This window comes from Aedes aegypti, unplaced genomic scaffold (assembly GCF_002204515.2).
Source record: "Aedes aegypti strain LVP_AGWG unplaced genomic scaffold, AaegL5.0 Primary Assembly AGWG_AaegL5_hic_scaff_1869_PBJ_arrow, whole genome shotgun sequence".
In the NCBI taxonomy this organism is placed as follows: Eukaryota; Metazoa; Arthropoda; class Insecta; order Diptera; family Culicidae; genus Aedes; species Aedes aegypti.
This window is the reverse complement of record NW_018735344.1, coordinates 22,861-44,964: the sequence shown is the minus strand read 5'-3', so window position 1 is coordinate 44,964 and position 22,104 is coordinate 22,861. Positions and strand designations below refer to the sequence as shown.

The 22,104-nt window shown below is 44.2% G+C and overlaps 2 protein-coding genes and 2 long non-coding RNA genes across 5 annotated transcripts; 1 reads left to right on the top strand and 3 right to left on the bottom strand.

The window, feature by feature from the left end:
- Nucleotides 1-71: 71 nt before the first annotated feature.
- Nucleotides 72-712, bottom strand: LOC110680801. Its single transcript, XR_002502995.1, has 2 exons — nucleotides 564-712; nucleotides 72-499 (listed from the first exon to the last, which is right to left on the bottom strand). It is a non-coding gene; the product is annotated as an uncharacterized LOC110680801 (long non-coding RNA).
- Nucleotides 713-1,561: 849 nt separating this feature from the next.
- On the bottom strand, nucleotides 1,562-2,439 carry LOC110680798. 2 transcript variants are annotated; one of them, XR_002502993.1, is made up of 3 exons: nucleotides 2,260-2,438; nucleotides 1,812-2,023; nucleotides 1,562-1,754 (listed from the first exon to the last, which is right to left on the bottom strand). It is a non-coding gene; the product is annotated as an uncharacterized LOC110680798 (long non-coding RNA). The 2 variants fall into 2 exon arrangements; XR_002502992.1 differs by having other exon boundaries at nucleotides 1,812-2,439.
- Nucleotides 2,440-5,292: 2,853 nt separating this feature from the next.
- On the top strand, nucleotides 5,293-11,268 carry LOC110680804 (GPI transamidase component PIG-T-like). The gene is made up of 2 exons (XM_021856579.1): nucleotides 5,293-5,614; nucleotides 9,645-11,268. The coding sequence occupies exons 1-2, from the start codon at nucleotides 5,443-5,445 to the stop codon at nucleotides 11,213-11,215; spliced, it is 1,743 nt and encodes a 580-aa protein (XP_021712271.1). The 5' UTR covers nucleotides 5,293-5,442; the 3' UTR covers nucleotides 11,216-11,268.
- Nucleotides 11,269-11,285: 17 nt separating this feature from the next.
- LOC110680805 (gastrula zinc finger protein XlCGF57.1-like) lies at nucleotides 11,286-22,058 on the bottom strand. Its single transcript, XM_021856580.1, has 2 exons — nucleotides 21,823-22,058; nucleotides 11,286-12,846 (listed from the first exon to the last, which is right to left on the bottom strand). The coding sequence occupies exons 1-2, from the start codon at nucleotides 21,937-21,939 to the stop codon at nucleotides 11,314-11,316; spliced, it is 1,650 nt and encodes a 549-aa protein (XP_021712272.1). The 5' UTR covers nucleotides 21,940-22,058; the 3' UTR covers nucleotides 11,286-11,313.
- Between the last annotated feature and the right edge of the window lie 46 nt (nucleotides 22,059-22,104).

Sequence of the window (22,104 nt, the reverse complement as noted above, 5' to 3'; positions counted from 1 at the left end):
GTTTTAGATATCTAGAAATAAATTATTATTGTGCTTACAATGTGACTGTCACTAACATCTTGAACACAAGATTGAATTCATTAGTTTTCATATATTTAAATCATAATGAAAAATCAAAAATTAGCAAACACTGACACACTACTTTTTATACGACTCCTCCGTAGCTTCCTCAGCTGCCTTTACTGACACCACATACAACCACGGATCCATATTTATTTAGCATCTCTTCCGATGGATATACCGGATTCCTGTTGTCCCTCTGTCTGTCTCCTTCGATCTTCTGGTTCATCATCAGCGAAGACCTACTTGGCGCAGCCGTACATGGCTCAATCTTTCTCAGAGAAGTGGCATGCTTGCGGAGGAACACGATCGTTGTTCGTCAATCATGGTCCCCTTGGCGGTCTCTTTAATATATCGATACACAGATGGTAGATCAGGAGATTGACCAATTCGGAAAGCTCGTTCGGAATCTTCGATAGGCATTCGATGATATTTCAGTCTGTGAATTGAAAGGAAATTATATAATACATCGTCATAATACTTCTGAGGGGGAAGGAACCTACTTGATAAAGTGCTAATAAATCTGAACCGTTTGTGCACACAGAAGATGTTCGGAAACAGGAAGCCAGTTGCATTGAATATCTTTTTCTCGACGGCAGTATTAATTTCTTCGAAACAAACAAACTAGGGTCGATGTACCAATAGCCGCATAACTAAGAACAAATATTCGCATAAAATCGAAAAATAACGATAGCGTCATTATTTTTACATCATCTGAAAGCTTTTTATCTTGGTTTTGTGGGAAAAATATGAAAACTGCGAAATCTCATATGTTTGCATTTATTATCGCTTGTGCCACTATAGGAATACATGTGCCTATAGTAGCACTATTTCTAATTTCTGTTCCTATAGTAGCACTAGCATCACGGCGTTGGCAAAATACTAACCAAAACCGTATTTTTACAAAGCTTTTATATTTTTCCTTGAAAGTGTAGATCAAAAGCTTTCGTTTGATGTAAAAAAGTACTTAATTCATTGATTATTTCGTATAATAAAAAATAGTTTCTCTCAGTAGTACTACTATAGGAACAATAGGTTAACTATAGGCGCAAGGGAGCTCAAATTTTAAGCAAAACTAATTATTTCGATCATTTTTTGAACAAAATCAAGCTGTGTATCAATGGTACTTAGATAAATAGCTCCTGACCTTCATGTCAAAAAATATTTTGAAAAGATTCATAGCGAAACGGCCGTAAAAAGCCACTAGTGCGACAATAGGGGACTGTCCACTAAGGGAACACTGACCCTAGTTGAACCGAACAACCAACACGCTTAAAAATATGTATACTAGATTGCTTAAATACCATTCTAAAACCATATTCGGTCTATTCACTCATTCAAATGCATTTTAATGATTTAAGCTTTGCTTAGTATAAACGAATTTTATATCAGTAAATGATTTTTCGAGAATTATGCATATAATGCTTAAAGTTTTAAAATCATTTACAATGAATAAAATAAGCCATTTTTCTTCAATTTCTGTAAACAAACGCAATGAAAATGTAAGAAAAATGATTTTTTAAAGCAACGCATTTATTTCCATGTCATTAATATGTGGTGTATGTGTCTGCTACTCATGGTTAAGGTTTCTTCCAATCTGTCCAGCGTTGATCACAATAATCTTCCTACATACTTGAAGCAGTTGTTTACGAATCGCTCACGACGACCGGATTGATACTCTCCCACAAAATAATCTGGAAAAGTTTGAATGATGATGAAATACCGATATGATTATGATGAAATGAACTAACCTTATCGTAATTATTGAATCCAATTTCACCAAATTCGTAAATTCTAATCTCCTCCTGCGGTAAGCTCCCTGAGACAAATGTCCCTTGATGATGGCGTCCTCTGATGAGGGCCTAGCACGCCACAACTGCTGAAAACTATTTTTATGGCTTCGGGCATTTTCTTCTCCATATATTAGTTATTCATTTTAGGCATCACTTCAAGACACAGAAAACTGTATTTAAATAAAAATTGGATTGCAAAATATATTGCTATAGCGCGTATTATTCAAAAAAAAAAAGCTTCATAACACAATGTGATTTCGATACCGAACCGAACAAAATGAAATTATATTTTGAAGTCCCAAGATTAGCGTATTAGAATAAATCACGGATAAGCTTGGCAAGGTATAAAATAATAAGCTTCTCAAAGATTAAAAACGGATAATATTGAGAAAATAATATAACGTACACTAACTAGTATATTTGTTTTTCTCCGTGAACAACAAAATTTCAGCTGTCAAATCTAATCGTGTGCAGAAAAAGAAGAAAGAAAGAAATGGTTGGAAGGGTGCCCAGATGTGTGGTGCTGTGCCGAATAATGTGCCGGGCACAGTGAGCCGAGTTTCCCACCCCCTGGCAAATGCGCATTTTTGGAATGTTTACAATAGCCGCGCGGTGGATCAGGTCCAACGCACCAGTCAATAGGCTTTTTCATGTGACAGATCCGTCTATGCATTTGTTTACATCGGTGGAGGAACGGTGCTAACACGGGCCTGTCATTTTCATAGAAGAATTGTTAAAGTGCTTCCCGATCAGCTGATTTGAGCAGTGATGCCACATACACAGATTTATCTGTAATTACACAGATTTTTTCCTGATCTCGGCTACAGATATCTGTGATCATAGATCACAGATTTTTTAGATGAAAAAGATTTTTGAGATTTTAGGATATTTCGCGATTTTAGGACACAGTTTTGGAAGAAATAAACCAGATATAGGGTGCAGAACCACTTGGGCACTTCCATGATTCACTTTAGCATGGGGGTAGCCAAATATGGGCTCTGTTGCTTTCAAAAAAAAAAAAAAAAACACTGCCGAAGTGAATCAAAAGTGCCAAGAAAAGGATCCGGCTCCCTACCATGACTATGTTGTTTGAAAACTTATTTCTTAAAAACAAAATTATTTTAAATTTTTAGAAGCAATTTTGCATTTTAAACTTATTTTTAGAAGAATAAGTTCAAATTAAAAAAAAATAATGGAATGCAAAGAACAGCCATAATACGTTTGCAAAGGTTCTTTTTGATCTAAAAAATTTAAAAATTGGATTTTTTCTGCGACACAGATTTTTACCAAGATTTTTGGAAGTTGACTTAAGATAAAAAAGATATTTTCAGCCGAAAACACAGATGAGAGTCGGAAAGAATGTGGCAACACTGGATTTGAGACGTCATGTGAATAGGCCTACACTGAGCCAATTAATCCGATTATATTTATCTGGAAAATCATATACACGCATCAGAATTCATATTTGATAGGTTTCATTAACACCCAATAAAGACTGTATGATGGTCCAATGAGGTTTAAATAATAATCATATGGAAATCGTTGGAATTTCACATATAACTTGTTGGACATCGTTTACCCATTAAGTCATTGAAAAATCAGATACAGGGTATATGATTTTCTATAGTGAAAAAAAAATTGTGTTTATATTTAGTGACACGATGGCGCCCGGATAAAAAATACAATACAAAAACAATATAACGTCTTGGAACAGTACCATTCAGTATATTGGAAATACAATACAGTATATTGTGAAATGACTATACAATTACAGTACAATATATTGTTTTGAACAGTTCACTGTCTGGTATATGAGATTTTTGCAATATAATGTATGGGTGGTTAAGTATCGTAACAATACAAATCTAGATATTTTCTCATACATACATTTTGAAAATACAATACGATATATTGTTTATGTATTGTCTTGATTAGCAATTCATGTATTGTTGTACAATACAAAAACAATTCAACGAACTCTATTTCAATTAGTGGTGAAAAGTATAGAATTTGTATTTTGTATGGATTGTCCCCCAACTTACCGGATATTCGTGCCAAAAGTAGTAAAATAATTTTAGCTTTAAAGAAGTAAAGATATTTATCATTGTTGCATTCGTCGTTACAGCGAATGTCAAGTGACTTTTAAAAAACTATTTATTTTTACGTTTTGAATATTTTTCACCCAACATTTCTTGCTTTTTGAACTTGTTTTGTTTACTTCTTTCATCAAAGCTACATAGAAAAAAGCAAGAGTTGTTTTACGCGAAAATAGGAATTTGACCAAAATTGTAAGGTATAAAACCAATTAAAAACAATACAGTGTTCTGTTACAATATATTATATTGTTTTTGAATTGTATATCCAAACAAGAATAATGTTGCTTCGACATTCAATTACAATACGCTGTATTGTATCCAATACGTTATATTGTACATTAATGGTTTATTCCATTCACTGAATGATACGTTTTTATCCGGGCGGCCACTGCATTCATTTCGCTAGCAGATAAAGGATTTACGACGAATTCTTGCAAGTTTTTAAAGGTATGTGGGTAAATATCAGTTTTTCAATAATTATATAGTTTTTTGTACATATTTTAGAATGTGGATCCATTATTTACTTCTCGTTGAAGAATTTAGCTTCTAATTCCATACAACTGAGAACTTGATGAAGTTCTGCTCGACGATATCTATAGATATAGGTGAGTTATTTTATTCGGCAGTTAGTTTTGAGCTTAAACTGTGTTAACATGGTTTTATTGTTTTAGATTTATATACCGACCATGCCGCAACAAAAATCCCTTTTGTTCAAGTTCCAGTAGTTACTGTGAGATGGCTTTGCAGGTAGTGGATCCAAATACCCGAATGATAAAAAATTTGAATACTGGAGAAGTACTTAAACCATGTCAACGAATAAATCTTTTTCGGTTATTCTAATATTATCTTGAATAAGTAATTTTTAAAATGTAGTGCTTGAACGTATTTTTATTTTTGAAAATTTATTTCGAATAATCTTGTAGTAAATGCCATTTGAAAACCATTTCAGTTTTATTAAAGAATCAATTATTATCTATATTAGTTTCAGACGAAATGTATATGATTTTGTCTATGATACCAACTTCCATTGGATTCCATATCCATCGTCTTTATGCTTGAAAGGTATGTGATTTTCATAATGAACTCTATCTATACGATTTGTAAATAAGACTTATGTGAAAAGCATTATGGAAAAAAGCTATATGTTTTTGGTTATGACTTGAACATGATTACTTCTCAGAGTGTATAAATGATTTTGCGAGTAAGCTTTCCTCCTCTCATAAATTATTGTAGGAATTCGTTACCTTGTATACAGATACTTCGAAATTTTGCTTGCATTCGATGCCGCTGTGCATAAATGGAACATCCTTTCTACACAAGGATGTGAGCCGTTTCAGTTGTGACAGTTCTCGTTGTCAAACAAATAAAAGCCGTAAACATTGCATTTTCCGCGTACGGGTCGGTTCGGAAAATTTTATTCGACCACCTCTCTTCAATATTTTAATCAAAATTCCTGAATTTGTGCCGTGTAAATAGAAGCAAATAAAACTGAGATGGTTCGACCGCTTTGGTCGCTCGTGTTTATCCTGTTCAACGTTGTGTGCCCGTCGCTGCAGTTCAACGACGTGTTCGACGAGGAACTGCTGATCAAGCCACTCCCCGATGGGTTCGTGTACAGCTACTTCCAGTTCACGACACGCTGGGACGTTTCGCAGAACGATAGTCGTAAGTATACCTACATAAAGCTTTTTCCTTTTACAGCTTACAGTGAGTCCTGTTGCAAGGCTGTAACATTCTAGACACTCCAGAGGACCTTTCGGATACTTATGCGACTATTCGATAGGTTCTTCCGGAACTTCCTATCAAATTCATCGAGAAAAAGCTTCAGAAATTATTGAAGTGATTTCTCTTGTAATACTTTCAAGGATTTCTACTTAGATCACTCCAGAAATCCACCTAGACATTCATTCATTTATTTAGTTAACATCTACACAGAGTTGGGCGAGCTCGTGGTTCATCCTTCGCCGCCACACACCATTCTCCTGCACACCGCCGAAGATCGTCCTAAGCACCCGACGTTCGAAGACTCCAAGTGCTTGCAGGTCCTCCTCGAGCATCGTCCACGTTTCATGCCCGTAGAGGACTACCGGCCTTATGAGCGTTTTGTACATGGTACATTAGGTGCGGGCGTGAATCTTTTTTGACCGCAGCTTCTTCTGGAGTGGAGGCCATAGTAGGCCCGACTTCCGCTGCTGATGCGCCTCCGTATTTCACGGCTAACGTTATTGTCAGCCGTCAGCAAGGATCCAAGGTAAACGAACTCGTCGACCACCTCGAACGTATCCCCGTCTATCGTAACACTGCTACCTAGGCGAGCCCTGTCGCGCTCGGCCCCACCAACTAGCATGTACTTTGTCTTGGCCGCATTCACCACCAGTCCAACTTTTGCTGCCTCGCGTTTCAGGCGGATGTACAGGTCTGCCACCTTTTCAAATGTTCGGCCGACGATGTCCATATCATCCGCGAAGCAAACAAATTGACTGGATCTCGTAAAAATCGTACCCCGGCTGTTAATCCCGGCTCTCCGCATAACACCTTCTAGCGCAATATTGAACAACAGGCACGAAAGTCCATCACCTTGTCGTAGTCCCCGTAGACCTTCACACAATTTTGCACATCTTCCATCGTCGCTCTTATCAGTCTCGTGAGCTTCCCGGGAAAGCTGTTCTCGTCCATGATTTTCCATAGCTCTACGCGGTCGATACTGTCGTATGCCGCCTTGAAATCGATGAAAAGGTGATGCGTTGGGATCTGGTATTCACGACATTTTTGGAGGATTTGCCGTACAGTAAAGATCTGGTCCGTTGTCGATCGGCCGTCAACGAAGCCGGCTTGATAACTTCCCACGAACTCGTTTACTACGGGTGACAGACGACGGAAGATGATCTGGGATAATACTTTGTAGGCCGCATTTAGAATGGTGATCGCTCGAAAGTTCTCACAATCTAACTTGTCGCCTTTCTTGTAGATGGGGCAGATTACCCCTTTCTTCCACTCCTCCGGTAGCTGTTCTGTTTCCCAGATTGTGCCTATCAGCCGATGCAGACAAATGGCCAGCCTTTCCGGGCCCATCTTTATGAATTCAGCTCCGATACCATTCTTACCAGCAGCTTTATTGTTCTTGAACTGGTGAATGGCATCCTTAACCTCCCTCAAAGTGGGGGCTGGTTGGTTTCCATCTTCCGCAGTACTGACGAAGGCATTTCCTCCGTTGTCCCGTCCTTCATTGCCTGTGCTCTCAGCACCATTCATGTGCTCGTCGAAGTGCTGCTTCCACCTTTCGATCACCTCACGCTCGTCCGTCAGAATGCTCCCATCCTTATCCCTGCACATCTCGGCTCGCGGCACGAAGCCGTTGCGGGATGCGTTGAGCTTCTGATAGAACCTACGCGTTTCCTGAGACCGGCACAGCTGTTCCATCTCCTCGCACTCCGTCTCCTCCAGGCGGCGTTTTTTCTCCCGAAAGAGGCGGGTCTGCTGTTGCCGTTTCCGTTTATAGCGTTCCACGTTCTGCCGGGTCCCTTGCTGCAGCATGACCGCCCGCGCTGCATTCTTCTCCTTCAAAACCTCCTGGCACTCCTCGTCGAACCAATCGTTCCGTCGACCCCGTCCCACGTACCCGACGTTGCTCTCAGCTGCATCGTTGATGGCTGCTTTTACTGTTCTCCAGCAGTCCTCAAGAGGGACTTCGTCCAGCTCACCCTCTTCCGGTAATGCAGCCTCGAGTTGCTGCGCGTATGCCGCTGCGACATCCGGTTGCTTGAGCCGCTCTAGGTCATACCGGGGCGGCCGTCGGTACCGTACGTTGTTAACGACGGAGAGTTTTGGGCGCAGTTTGACCATCACCAGATAGTGGTCAGAGTCGATGTTAGCGCCACGATAGGTCCTGACGTCGATAATGTCAGAGAAGTGCCGACCATCAATTAGAACGTGGTCGATTTGCGATTCTGTCTGCTGTGGTGATCTCCAGGTGTATCGGTACGGAAGGCTGTGCTGGAAGTAGGTGCTACGAATGGCCATATTCTTGGAGGCGGCAAAATCAATTAGTCGTAGGCCGTTTTCGTTCGTCAGCCGGTGGGCGCTGAACTTTCCAATCGTCGGTCTGAATTCCTCCTCCTGGCCAACCTGAGCGTTTAGATCTCCCATGATGATTTTGACGTCGTGGCTTGGGCAACTGTCGTACTCGCGTTCAAGCTGCGCGTAAAAAGCGTCTTTATCATCATCAGTGCTTCCGGAGTGAGGGCTGTGCACGTTCATTATGCTGAAGTTGAAGAACCGGCCTTTGATCCTCAACTTGCACATTCTCTCATTGATCGGCCACCACCCGATCACGCGCCTCTGCATATCACCCATCACTATAAAAGCTGTTCCCAGCTCATGTGTATTGCCGCAGCTCTGGTAGATGGTATGGTTACCTCTAAACGTTCGCACCATTGATCCCTTCCAACACACTTCCTGCAACGCTACGATGCCGAATCCACGGTCCTTCAGCACGTCGGCGAGTATGCGTGTGCTCCCGATGAAGTTGAGAGATTTACAGTTCCACGTACCGAGCTTCCAATCGCTAGTCCCTTTACGTCGCTGTGGTCTTCGCCGATTGTCCCGGTTCGTATTCTCTCGTTGATTATTCGTTGCTTGATTTTTTTTTAAGGCTGGCTTGCAGGGCCTGACACCAACCCCCTAGATTTCCGGAGGACCATTCCCCCTAAATGTTCGGAGGACCATAGTGCGTAGTTTAGCTTAGGGCCGATTTCTTCACCTCCGCTTACGCCGTAAACCACGTTTACCAATACGATTAAACCAGGTTTAAGGCCTAAGCGATGGTGAAGAAACCGCTTATTAGAGTCCTTCTCTGGCACTCGGACGATGATCAGCCGCCCCTGACATGGGGAACAGACGCTGTTGTTCGCAAGGTTTGCAGAAGCAAAAGCAAACCCCCCCTTCCCTGTCAGCATACGACCAAAGTTCCCACCGGGGGTTGGTTACCCGATCTTCCCTAAGGTTACTCGTACCCAGGCCAGTACTGCGAGGAGGTAGGGATAGGAGTTGCTGGGCAAGAGGCTAAGGACCGCAAAAAGGGGTCTATTTTATTCCTTCAGGTACGCGAGGTACCAATGGTACGCCATGCCCAGCCATTTACCAACCCCACCTAGACATTCCTTCCCTAATTATTACAGGAGTGCGTCCTGAATTACATCCAGCATGTTTTTTAAGAAATTCTTACAGGAATTCATCCAGAATTTGCTGTAGGATAAGTACTTCAACGCTGCTACCTTTATAAATTTCCACGGTGATTTTCTCAGTAACCATTCAAAGATTTCCTCCACTAACTCTTTCACTAATTTCTCCAATTGTTTGCTGGGGTGATCTTCCAACGATTCCTAGTGGAGCTCTTCAAAGAAAATCCACAAGTTTTATACTGGAGTTGAGGAGTTGACATTTTTAGAATTTCCCAAAGCTTAGTTTATCATTTGAAAAACTTGAGAATATAGTCCAAGTGATTCCGGATTGTCCTAAGGTACCAAAATTGATCAAACCATCCATTCAACGGATTTCTCAGGACCCTGATGAGCTAGAAGGCTGGTCACTCTCCGCAAGGCTCATCTTGGCTCTCCTGGAACTTATCCGTCACGTTACAGGGCTTATCGTTACCATTCCCACATTTTACCTAACTTTCCAATTCCCATCTTTTCAGTGCTTCACACCCACCTTCTATCGCGCTCGCTGACCGAGCTGTTCCACCACTACGGCGTAAGCGAGCTGCACCTGAGCTTCACCAACGGAATCTGGCGCTACGAAAACTGGGGCTTCCCGGTGGTCGATGCCGGCCCTGGTGCCGAAGTGTGGGCTTGGTTCGAACCACTGGCCGACGATGCCGAAGTGGACCACAAATGGAAGCAACTGTGCGGTACGCTTTCGGGACTGTTCTGCGCTTCGTTGAGCTTTGTGGACAAGACGAACACGTTCCGGCCGGAGTATTCGCTGCGACCGATGACGCATCGGTTCGAAGGGATGGGTGAACCGAAGGTTCGATATGCTGCTTTGCCGCGGGAGATTGTCTGTACGGAGAATTTGACCCCGTGGAAGAAACTGCTGCCCTGCAAGTTGAGGGAAGGATTGGTCTCGCTGTTGACGGCGGATCACGTGTATTCGGGGAACTACCATTCGCTGGCGGTGCACATGCGGAAGTTGTGCGTCGATGCGGAGTGCCGTGAGTTCCAGTTGGAGGTGCGTCAGAGTGTGAGCTTGGTTCAGGATCAACGACTTTTCGGCGGAAAGGATTGGTCCATCAGGAAGCTGTTCGGGCAAGGGGTGGAAGGGGCTTGCGTGTTGGCCGATAGCAGCAAGGTGTATGTGGACGTGACCGACAAGAACTACGACATGACTCAGAAACCAACGAATGAGATCCGATCGATCAGGGGTGGCGCGAATTCGGTTCTGTATGAGTACGACTTGAAGGAGTTCGAGAAGAAGCAGCGAATGTTTAACGTGGCTGCTGTGGACAAGAATGATCCCAATGTGATCGCGATTACTCCACAGCCTCCAATCTTCTCGAAACGATTCATTTCCGGCGTGGGGCAGGAGCGTGGACGGATCGTGACACGCATAACCAACACCCATTGGGCGGATCTGAATTTGATAATTTTCGAAAACATTCCTTGGTTCGTACCGATCTACCTGTACACTCTGAGGATCACCCGAGGGGATCAGCGAATCGAACCTCGCACCGTTAAGTACATTCCGGGTCGACAGCGAGAGCGACCGTCGCATCTGGAGATTGCTTTGACCATTCCAACTCGCTCGACCATCGAACTGTCGATCGACTTCGACTACATTTTCCTCAAGTGGCAAGAGTACCCACCGGATGCCAGCCACGGACACTATTTGCAACCTTCAATCATTTCGGTGCTGCTGCCGGTGGCTCGCAACTATACATCCTTACCGCGGGAAGCTTCCCTGTTCCGGGAATCTTTCAATGCCACCCAACCGAATGGCTATTTCTTGCAAATTCGTACGGAAGCGCTTCTCCTGACGCTACCCATTCCGGACTTCAGCATGCCGTACAACGTGATCTGTTTGGCTTGCACGGTAGTGGCATTGGCATTCGGTCCGATTCACAACATTTCCACCAAGCGGATCGTCGCCAAAAGTAAGGAACCAGCGAAAGCAAAGCTGACCGATAAGATCAAGGGCTGGTTTAGCAAGAAGCGTAAGAAAAATGAGGAAGAGAAGACTGATACTACTATCGCTGGGGAAGATAAATAGTTTTAATTGGAACAATTCCTAGTCATAATCAATAAAAGGGATTTCGAAGCCAAGAGTCAGAGTTAATACATAAGATCCGAATCGAACCCAAGGTTCCTTTATAAACGCTCTTCTTCCTCCACCAAATGTTCAACACTACTCACCTCCAGTTTGACTTCTCCCTCTTCCGGTTCATCCGCCGTACCTTCCTCCACAATGACCGTCAAGGTGCCCGTTTTCACAACCTTCGCATTCGGATGCGCCCTCAGATGTCGCTTCAAAGCGTTCGAGTCGTTCAGCTTCTTGCCCACGCAAAGCCGGCACTGGAACGGACTACCAACCGGGCCGTCATGGATTCGCATGTGGATGGTCAAGTTCCCTCGGAGGGCGAATGACTTCTTGCAGACGGTGCACTCGAAAGGTTTCTCACCGCTGTGCAAGAATTTGTGCGCCTTCAAGTGGTTCAATTGCCGAAAGGCCACATCGCACAGGTCACACTTGTAGGGCCGTTCGTTTGAATGCACCAAGCGGTGCGTTTTGAGCGAAGTCTCGTAGCCGAACTTCTTGTGACACAGGTTGCACTCGTACGGCTGCTCTTTGGTGTGACTTCGCAGATGCACCTTCAAGTGCGCCATTATTTTGAAATTCTTCCCGCAAAACGTGCAGGCTATTTTGGTGTCCGAATGAATCTGCTTGTGGTTCTTCAAGGACATCTTGCTCGAGTACTGTTTGTGGCACACGTCGCATTCCAGGGGTTCCGATTCCTGCCTTGTCTGGGCACCCTTCACATGTCGAGTGACGTGCAACTTGAGCAACTTGCTCGACTTGAATCGCTTCTGGCAAACCTCACATGAGTAGTTTCTCTCCTGGACGTGTGTGCTGTGATGCGCTTCTAGTACTGTCTTCTGAGAGAATTCCTTCCCGCAGAGATCACAAACGAAGGGTTTCTCCCCCAAGTGAGCACTCTTCACGTGCCTTCTCAAATTACGACTACTCTTGTAAGCATTTGGACATCTATGGCAGCGAAAGTTCCTCTCGCCGGTGTGAATCACCTCATGGCTTTGCAAATGCGCCCTTCGCGAAAACCACCGATCACATTCCTTGCACTGGTACCGAGCCTTCCCGTGACTCTTGATGTGCTGATAGAGATCCGTGCACTTCTCGAAACTTGACCCACATGTATCACAGTAGAAATTCTTATCTCGCTCGCCCGCACTCATCTCCGCCATGTGCGCCTTCACATCCTCCACCACTATTTCCGTCTGTTCATGTTCCTGCTCTTCATCGATCTCCGTCTCCTCAAGATATTCTTCGATCGTATACTTCACCGGGACAGCTTCGTACAGCAACTGCGCATCTTCCATCGCGTCCATGGATTCCTCTTGGACGATCGCTATAGCCACTTCCTCCTCCACATCCTCATCTTCCTCGTCGCCCGAATGTTCCATCACGAATCCCAGCGTGGAAGCTTCCTCATCATCCGGGGGATCCTCTTCATCTTTGTCATCCGAGGGTTGTTCTGTGCCTGCTCGCAGCACCTCCTGCAGTCTTTGTTCCGATGCTTCGCATCGCAGCAGGAATTCGTACGCCAAGTTCAGAGTGCCAACGCACTCGAGACAAATGCATCGCGGGAGAGAGTCTTCCGAGGAAATCTGCAATTGATGAAAATACAAACAGGTATTAATTTAACATAGATTACCGCCGTGCGGGGTGACATTGGGCCTAGGGGGTGACTTTGACCGCCTCTTTCGATGCATGTCATGGCTAGTAGGAGCGCCTATTGGCTATTTGTATTATGTATCCGGTAGAAATCAAGACCAACATTTATTTATAATTATTGTTTTCTCGGGCCCCGTGCGTCGCAGCTAATATGTGAATAGTGCGCTGTGTTCATAAAAATCGTAAGAATGCAGCGCCACACTGAAAAACTGATTTCAAAATCGCGCGAGTTGAGGCGCGTCGCGAGTCTCACTGGCGCGATCCGGTTTGGTGGCGGTGCGACAATAACGTATTCTAGAAGCTTGATACACTGTTTTCATTATTTGGTTGTTAGCTTGCCGTAAAAATGTTGGCCCAAAGTCACCCTTATGGACCAATGTCACCCCGCACGACGGTACTTCAAGTCCTTTCTATGAATCGTTCAAAAAGAGTTAAAAACACTGCTAATTAAAAATTGTTTCAAAAGCGGAATCTTATCTAAGCGTTATCTCTTTTCACGCGGACTCTTCTTGGTTGAAGCATTGAAAATCTTCCTTGATAATGAGCCCGACGGGCGTCATCCCGAATATGATGCAGACGACCTCTTTATAAACTGTTCGGTATGCGATTGCTATTCTTAAACGCGTGATCTTATACCTGTTTTCTAACCGCTTTAGGTTTCTGTTCGTTCTAACCTTGTTCTTCTGTACCTCAGTATGAATTGCGCGACACTTGCCAGGAGCTTGAGTTTGCTGGCATTTGGCTTATTAACAGGCATATCCACGTGGCTAGTGTAAACTATGCCGTTCGCTCGATGTCGAATCCGTGTGGAAATGGTAGATGGTCCAGTGATATCTACTAATTAACTCACAGGTTTTTATGTGGTCCGAAGACCAGAAATGAATTGATTTATTCTGGCTGGACAGACTCCTTTTATAGGTCGATCCAGACCTCAAAACTGCTTAGTATACAAAGTATTGCCGGGGAACCTTGTGGAAGGTTCCTGGAGTGACTTTTGCTTAGATCATCATACGACAATCATCGGTCGTATCGATCGGTCCGTAAATCGAGCATTGAAATTGGTTTGCAACGTAAGCGTTGCGCTGTGAATGATAGCATGTTCTCGTATATTTATCTGAAATAGGCTCGCATTTGGCATTACACTAGCGAAGCTGAGCTTGTCATCGATTATTACCCCAAGATGCCTTAGGGATCGATTGGATTCTAAACGGGAAAAAAATCTGTGGTAAAAGCAACTATGTACTTTAACTGACTATGCCCTTTCTTAAAATAACCATGGAATTTCAGAACAAATTCCTATGTTTAAAGTACCTCCCACCACATTACTGGTACATTTGACAGCAACCATATTCATCAATCTGATTTCGACTACAGACATGGTAAAATCAAGCGCATTTCTGGTCTGCTCCGGTGCGAGCGCTAAACTTAACCCCCTAAAATGGTAGTTTTCCCGCACATTTTTTTTTGCGTCCGTTGCTCGCGACTATATCCAATAAACTTACGTGAGCTTTGTTTTATAAATTGCTTGATAAATTGCTGCTTAAGCGGATTTCCAATCGGCTCTCTTGCCCGCATTCACTATTGTCGCGCGCTCACCAAATTGGAACGCGCGTGCGGGACACGCGACGTGTGACTCGTTCCCGACATAACTGGCATAATGACATGTGTGGCGCTGCATTCTTACGATGTTTATGAACACAGCGCATTATTCAAATATTAGTCGCGACGCTTGGAGATTGAGAAAAAATATATTTGAAAAAAATGTTTGTCCTTATTTCTGTCGGATCCATAATATCTGTCTCTCTGTATCTCTCTCTCTAGTTGTTGAGAGAATGAAGTTAGTTTCCGAGATTCGAAAAGTCTACACTAATTTAAATCAATCAAATTCAAACAATAGACCAATCCAGTTGCCTGCGTAGTAGTGCAATGTTGACAAAATTTTCTTTGTTTGCTGTGAGAACTGTCACAACATTGCTTTTGTTTGCTGTGAGAATCCAAATATAAACAGAATTGCTGCAAAACAACCACTTCCTTGTTGGCCTGCTGTTGACCAAAAGCTCAATAACGTCAAACAAACATCGATACGTTTTCATTCTGAGGAAATCGACTTGTGTAAGATTGATTGTGCGTTGGTGTTCGTGGCAGTTTGCTTGGGGACCTCTATGCTGTGAATCCTCAAGCACAGTACGCAGCCCAATGAGTCAATTCTGCAAAGGGCCTAATCTGCGAATGCTTCAATATCAATATAAATTCTCTAACATTAGCAAACATTTTTCAAAAAAGTGATGAAAAAAATATGATTTTTAGGGGCCATTCACATACAACGGCAATATCACAAAAAGTATAAGAGATAGAAAAATTGTGTCTTCGACAAAGTTGTTTCAAATTGCCAATTCTACAACTTTGCCGAAGACACTATATGTCTATCTAAATGTTTTGAAAAAATAGTTGTTCTATTTCAATGCTAGGTGGATTGATCACAAAACTTTTTGCATCAAAAGATGCGCTTTAATACACCAAGAAACTCCTCCGAGCAAACTATACCGCTAAAATCAACGGTTTGGGCGCTATTCAAAAAGCGCATGAAATCGAGAAAATAAAACACAGTGCCATGGACTATGGCCATGGGCAGCCACGCATTCTGCAAATCGTCATCAATTCGATCGACCCATCTTGCTCGGTGCGCACCACGTCTTCTTGCGCCAGTCGGATTGTTTTCAAGAATCATTTTCACCGGATTGTTATCCGACATTCTGGTGACATGCCTGACCCATCGCAAACTTCCTATTTTTGCGAGGTGGACGTTGGTTTGTTCTCCCAGCAGCTGGTGCAATGCATGGTTCATCCGCCTTCTCCACGTTCCGTCTTCCATCTGCTCTCCGTCGTAGATGGTCCTCAACACTTTCTGTCGAAACATCAGCGTCTCAGGATTTCGCTGCTGGTGTCGTTGTCGGCGGTCACCAGCTAACCCAAGTACACGAATCCTTCCACCACCTCGATTTCATCACCGTCAATATGAACTTGAGGCTCCATCCTTGGCTTGATAAAACCTCGCCAAAAATATTTCGCCAATTCACTCGGTTCATGGCCGCTTCTCTCCATCCTCGACTGCGACCCACGCTCTTTAGGTCCTGGTGCAGCTGGTCAAACCACCTAGCTCGCTGCGTCCCACGCCTTCTTGGTCCGACCGGATTCGTAGCGTACACCAACTTTACAAAGCTGTTGTCCGCCATTTTTGCAACATGCCCTGCTTAGCGTATCCTTCCACCTTTTGCCACCTTCTGGATATTGAGTTCGCCGTAGTCATGCGAGCTCTTGGTTCATTCTTCACCGCCATACGCCGTTCTCCTGCACGCCGCCGAAAATCATCCTTAGCACTCGGCGTTCGGAAACCCCAAGAGCTTTCAAGTCCTCCTCGAGCATAGTCCACGTCTCATGCCCATAGAGGACTACCGGTCATATGAGCGTTTTGTACATCGGTGCGGGGGTGAATCTTTCTTGACCGCAGTTTCTTCTGTAGCCCATAGTATGCACGACTTCCACTGATGATGCGCCTTCGTATTTCCTGACTAACATTGTTGTCAGCAAGGATCCGAGGTAGACAAACTCGTCCATCATCTCAAAGGTATCCTCGTCTATCGTGACACTTCTTCCTAGACGGGCCATGTCGCGCTCGGTTCCGCGTACCAGCATGCACTTTGTTTTTATTGAGGGACTCTCTTTCTGGATGGAGTGTTAGTTAGATGGAGTGATCTGCTATGAAAAATAACAAAGTGTGGCTGCTACGTTAGTAACGCTAGGATAGCGGGGCGATTGCTACTACGTTAACAGTTTTCGATGCATTCACCATCAGCTCGACTCTTGTTGCTTCGCGTTTTAGGCGGGTGAACAAATCTGCCATCGTTTCAAATTTTCTCCCAACAATATCCATGTCGTCCGCGAAGCAAACAAATTGTTCGGATCTCGTGAAAATCGTGCCTCGACTGTAAGTCCGGCTCTCCGTATGACATCTTCAAGCGCAATATTGAACAACAGGCACGAAAGTCCATCGCCCTGTCGTAGTCCCCGCCGAGACTCGAACGAACTGGAATGTTCGCCTGAAACCTTCACACAATTTTGCACACCTTCCATCGTCGCTCTTATCAGTGTCGTGAGCTTCCCGGGAAAGCTGTTCTCGTCAATGATATTCCATACCTCTACGTGGTCGATACTATCGTATGCCGCCTTGAAATCGATGAAAAGATGATGCGTTGTGTGCTGGAATTCACGTCATTTTTGGGCAACGAAGCCGGTTAGATTACTTCCCACGAACTCGTTTACTACAGGTGACAGACGACGGAAGATGATCTGGGATAATACTTTGTAGGCCGCATTTAGAATGGTGATCGCTCGAAAGTTCTCACAATCTAACTTGTCGCCTTTCTTGTAGATGGGGCATATTACTCCTTCCTTCAACTCCTACGGTGACTGTTTTGTTTCCCAGATTGTACCTATCAGCCGATGCAGACAAATGGCCAAACTCTCCGGGCCCATCTTCATGAGTTCAGATCCAATACCATCCTTACCAGCAGCTTTACTGTTCTTGAGCTATTAATCCTTAACCTCCATCAAAGTGGGGGTTGGTTGCTTTCCATCGCCTGCAGTACTGACGAAAGTATTTCCTCCGTTGTCCCGTCCTTCATTGCCTGTGTTCTCAGCGCCATTCAGGTGTTCGTCGAAGTGCTTCTTCCACATTTCGATCACCTCACGCTCGTGCGTTAAAATGCTCCCATCCTGCACATCACGGCTCGCGGCACCAAGCCGTTGCGGGATGCGATGAGTTTCGTACTTACGTGTTTCTTGAAACCGGCATAGCGGCGTTTTTTCTCCCGAAAGAGACGGATCTGCTGTTGCCGTTTTCGTCTATAACGTTCCACGTTCTGTCGGGTCCCTTGCTTCAGCATGACCGCCCGCGCTGCATTCTTCTCCTCCAGAATCTGCTTACATTCCTTGTCGAACCAATCGTTCCGTCGACTCCGTCCCACGTACCCGACGTTGCTCTCAGCTGCATTGTTGATGGCTGCTTTTACTGTTCTCAAACAGTCCTCAAGAGGGGCTCCATCCAGCTCACCCAATTCCGGTAATGCAGCCTTGAGGTGTTGTTGCGCGTATGCTGTTGCGACATCCGGTTGCTTAAGCCGCTCTAGGTCATACCGGGGCGGCTGCCGGTACCGTACGTTGTTAACGACGGAGAGTTTTGTTCGCAGTTTAACCATCACCAGATAGTGGTCAGAGTCGATGCTAGCGCCACGATAGATCCTGGCATCGGTAATGTCGGAGAAATGCCGTCCATCAATCAGAACGTGGTGATTTGAGATTTTGTCTGCTGTGGTGGTCTCCAGGTGTATCGGTATGGAAGGTTGTGCTGGAAGTAGGTGCTACGAATGGCTATATTCTTGGAGGCGGCGAAAAAAATTAGTCGTAAGCCGGTGGGCGCTGAACTTTCCAATAGTCGGTATGATTTCCTCCTCCTGGCCAACCTGAGCGTTTGAATCTCCTATGACGATTTTGACGTCGTGGCTTAGGCAACTGTCGTACTCGCGTTCAAGCTGCGCGTAAAAAGCGTCTTTATCACCATCAGTGCTTCCGGAGTGAGGGCTGTGTTTATTATGCTGAAATAGAAAAACCGGCCTTTGAGCCTCAACTTGCACATTCTCTCATTGATTGGCCACTACTAGTGCTGGAAAAGATCGCATCACGAAGCAGCTCACGAGTGTATACCAACGCATAACAAACATCACAGACTCGCGAACTGGCTAGGTGTGAGTAAGTCCGCACCCGCCTGCTCGGGAGAACATGTCAAAAGAAGTAGCAACAAGCTCGGAAACGCTTACTCGCGAGTAATCGAGCAAGTTGTGATTTATTATGGTTCTGACAGAGAAATAAATTGCATAACCATCAAGTCAACAGTAAACTACTAGTTTGTAGTCGAAAACCCTTGGAAACCATAAATCTTGGAGGGGAAGCAGCTGTATCCCCAAAAACACAATTTGACTCTGAAAAGCTACGAACACGTTTAGCTTCGGTTACTCTGGAGCACGACGGATGCGAGTAAACCAGCGCTCTGGTTTGGTTTTGTTTTTGGTCCAGTTCAGCAGGAATATTCGCCACTTTCCATCTCTGGCCACTACCCGATCGCGCGCCACTGAATATCACCCATCAATATAAAAGCTGTTCCCAGCTCGTGTGTGTTGCCGCAGCTCTGGTAGATGGTATGGTTACCTCTAAACGTTCGCACCATTGATCCCTTCCAACACACTTCCTGCAACGCTACGATGTCGAATCCGCGGTCCTTTAGCACGTCGGCGAGTATGCGTGTGCTTCCGATGAATTTGAGAGATTTACAGTACCACGTACCGAGCTTTTAATCGCTAGTCCCTTAGTCTTCGCCGATTGTCCTGGTTCGTATTATCTCGTTGATTATTCGTTGCTTGATTTTTTTTACGACTGGCTTGCAGGGCCTGACACCAACCCCCTAAATTTCCGGAGGACCATTCCCCCTAAATGTTCGGAGGACCATAGTACGCAGTTTAGCCACATACAAACAGACGTAACACTTAGAACAAACCTCCATCAAAATCATAGTCACGAGGACATGCACGCCCAATGTCAAAATCGGTTTGTTTGGCCGACAGGCCAACAGATGGCGGTAATGTGTAAACGTCAAACACGAACAAAAACGATGCGAGCGCTGCTGGTGGTGGATTGGCCACCTACCATATTTTTGAATCAACCGTTCTTCTTCTTATTGGCATTAAGGTCCTCACTGGGACAGATGAGCACTTCCACAGTTATTAACTGAGAGCTTTCTTTGCTAAAGTTGCCATTTTTGCGTTTGTATATCGTGTGGCAGGTACGATGATACCACAGACAAACAGACGTAACACTTAGAACAAATTTCGATCAAAATCATAGTCACGAGGACATGTGCGCCCAATGCTAAAATTATTGTATTTGGCCGACGGGCCAACAGATCGCGGTAGTGTGCAAACGTCAAACGCGAACAAAAACGATGCGAGCGCTGCGGGTGGCGGATTGGCCACCTACCATATTTTTGAATCGACCGTTAAAAAGGTGGTCGATGGACAATGATGAGAGTGTGACGTCTGTTTGTCTGTGATGATACTCTATGTCCAGGTGTTGCCAACACTGGAAGCAACTGATTATTTTGCTCGGATATCGTTGGCGCCATAGCAACCGGATAACAAATCTAAGTAAGCTGCTGGTGAAAAAATTAAAACTGAACGAAAAATTCAAGCGAGAAGAAAAACTTATCAAACAAGTTAAAATTAGTAAACTTAATGTTAAATTATTAAATTGGTAAAATCCTACAAATAGTATTTGTAGCAGCTGTAGCAGGTGAGTCCTTACGGTGGCCTTCAAGCTGTGGCCATTCCGTTCCGCCGACTGGATTTTACACCAGGGACGTCAAGGAAATTTCCATTACGAACAGATCCTGAACCGACCGGGATTCGAACCCAGATACCTTCAGCATGACTTTGCTTTGTAGCCGCGGACTCTAACCACTAGGCTAAGGAAGGCCCCAATCAACCGTTAAGAAGGTGGTCGATGAACAATGATGAAAGTGTGACGTCTGTTTGTCTGTGGTTTAGCTTAGAGTCCTTCTCTGGCACTCGGACGATGATCAGGGACATGGGGTACAGACGCTATTGTAAGGGTCGTGAGTTAAAATGCAGCCGGTCGAGGATCTTTTTGTAAAACATTTTTTCCATTCCCCAGGGCATATACTTTTAATATATTAAATACCAAATCTTAACTGCCGAATTTTAGAAAATTTGGACGACAACATCAATAACGAAGGACATAGGTGCTGTCTATTTCGGCAATGATAAACAGTTTATAAACATAAAAACTGTTACTGTTAACAGTTATCAGTTAACAGATAAACAGTTACTGTTTCCATTTAATGTCATCTTTGGAATAATCTTCTTTCTGGCGTTACGTCCCAACTGGAAGGGCAGAGCCTGCTTCTCAGCTTAGTGTTCTTATGAACACTTACATGTTTTAACTGAGAGCATTCTTTGCCAATTGACCATTTTTGCATGTGTATATCGTATGAGTATAATATTATTGTGCTAACAAGCGTTGATGTGAACTTTGAGCCCAATAGATTTTAGAACACCACCCATGACGAAGGGAACAAATCTCGCATAACTTATGATCTCGCCCTAAAAGCCACGTGGTTATGTGTAGCTCGTTGTTTTTAAGCAGTTGAATGGATTTACACGTTATTTAACAACGTTATAGTGAAAAAAAGATCATTCTCGACCTGCCAGTGGTGTTGGTTTGGTCATTTGCTCAGAAACAACGAGGTACACACGTAGTTACCAATGGCTTTTAGGGCGTTATCCCAGATTATGCGAGAAATCTCCCATAACTAATGATCTCGCCCCAAAAACCAATGGTTACCGAGTAAGTAGCACCTCGTTTCTAAGCAAATTATTGGACCAGGATGAAAACTATCACCACTGGTAGATAGTGGAGGATCTTCTTTCATCGTACCATTGTAAAATATCGTGTAAATCCATTCGTTTGCTCGGTAACAACAAGCTACACACTCAATTACCAGGGTTCATTCACATATTTCATAACGCCAAAAATGACCATTTTTGACACCCACCCACCCCCTCGTAACGCTTTTCGTATGGATGTTCTACAAATTTTGTATGAGCTGTAACATCATGGTGACACCCACCCACCCCCTCCAGCGTTAAGAAATTTGTAAATGAGCCCACCAATGGCTTGTAGGGCGAGATCACGAGTTATGCGAGCTCTCGATGTGAAAACGGTGCCCTGTACGAATATGAAGTTGAGCCACTGTAAGCCTGATACCTCAGCCAAGCACTTACCCGAATGGAGGTCAGGGTGGTCAGCTTATTGGCAACGGTTTCGTTAACCTGGCTGGTCAGATCACACAGATTCTGCTGGGACTCGCAAATGCGGCACATCGTTTGGAGAATGTCCATGTTTCCCGGGTGTTTTTCCGCTTCCTAATTCCATGGAACGACAGAACAAAGTACTGGTGCGGTCAAAGAAGACGACCGCGTTTTGTTTACTATCAATGAAGAGCTAATGAAATGGTTAGCATCTCTACCGTGTTGAACGCCGCGGCGATGACGTTATGTGGAACA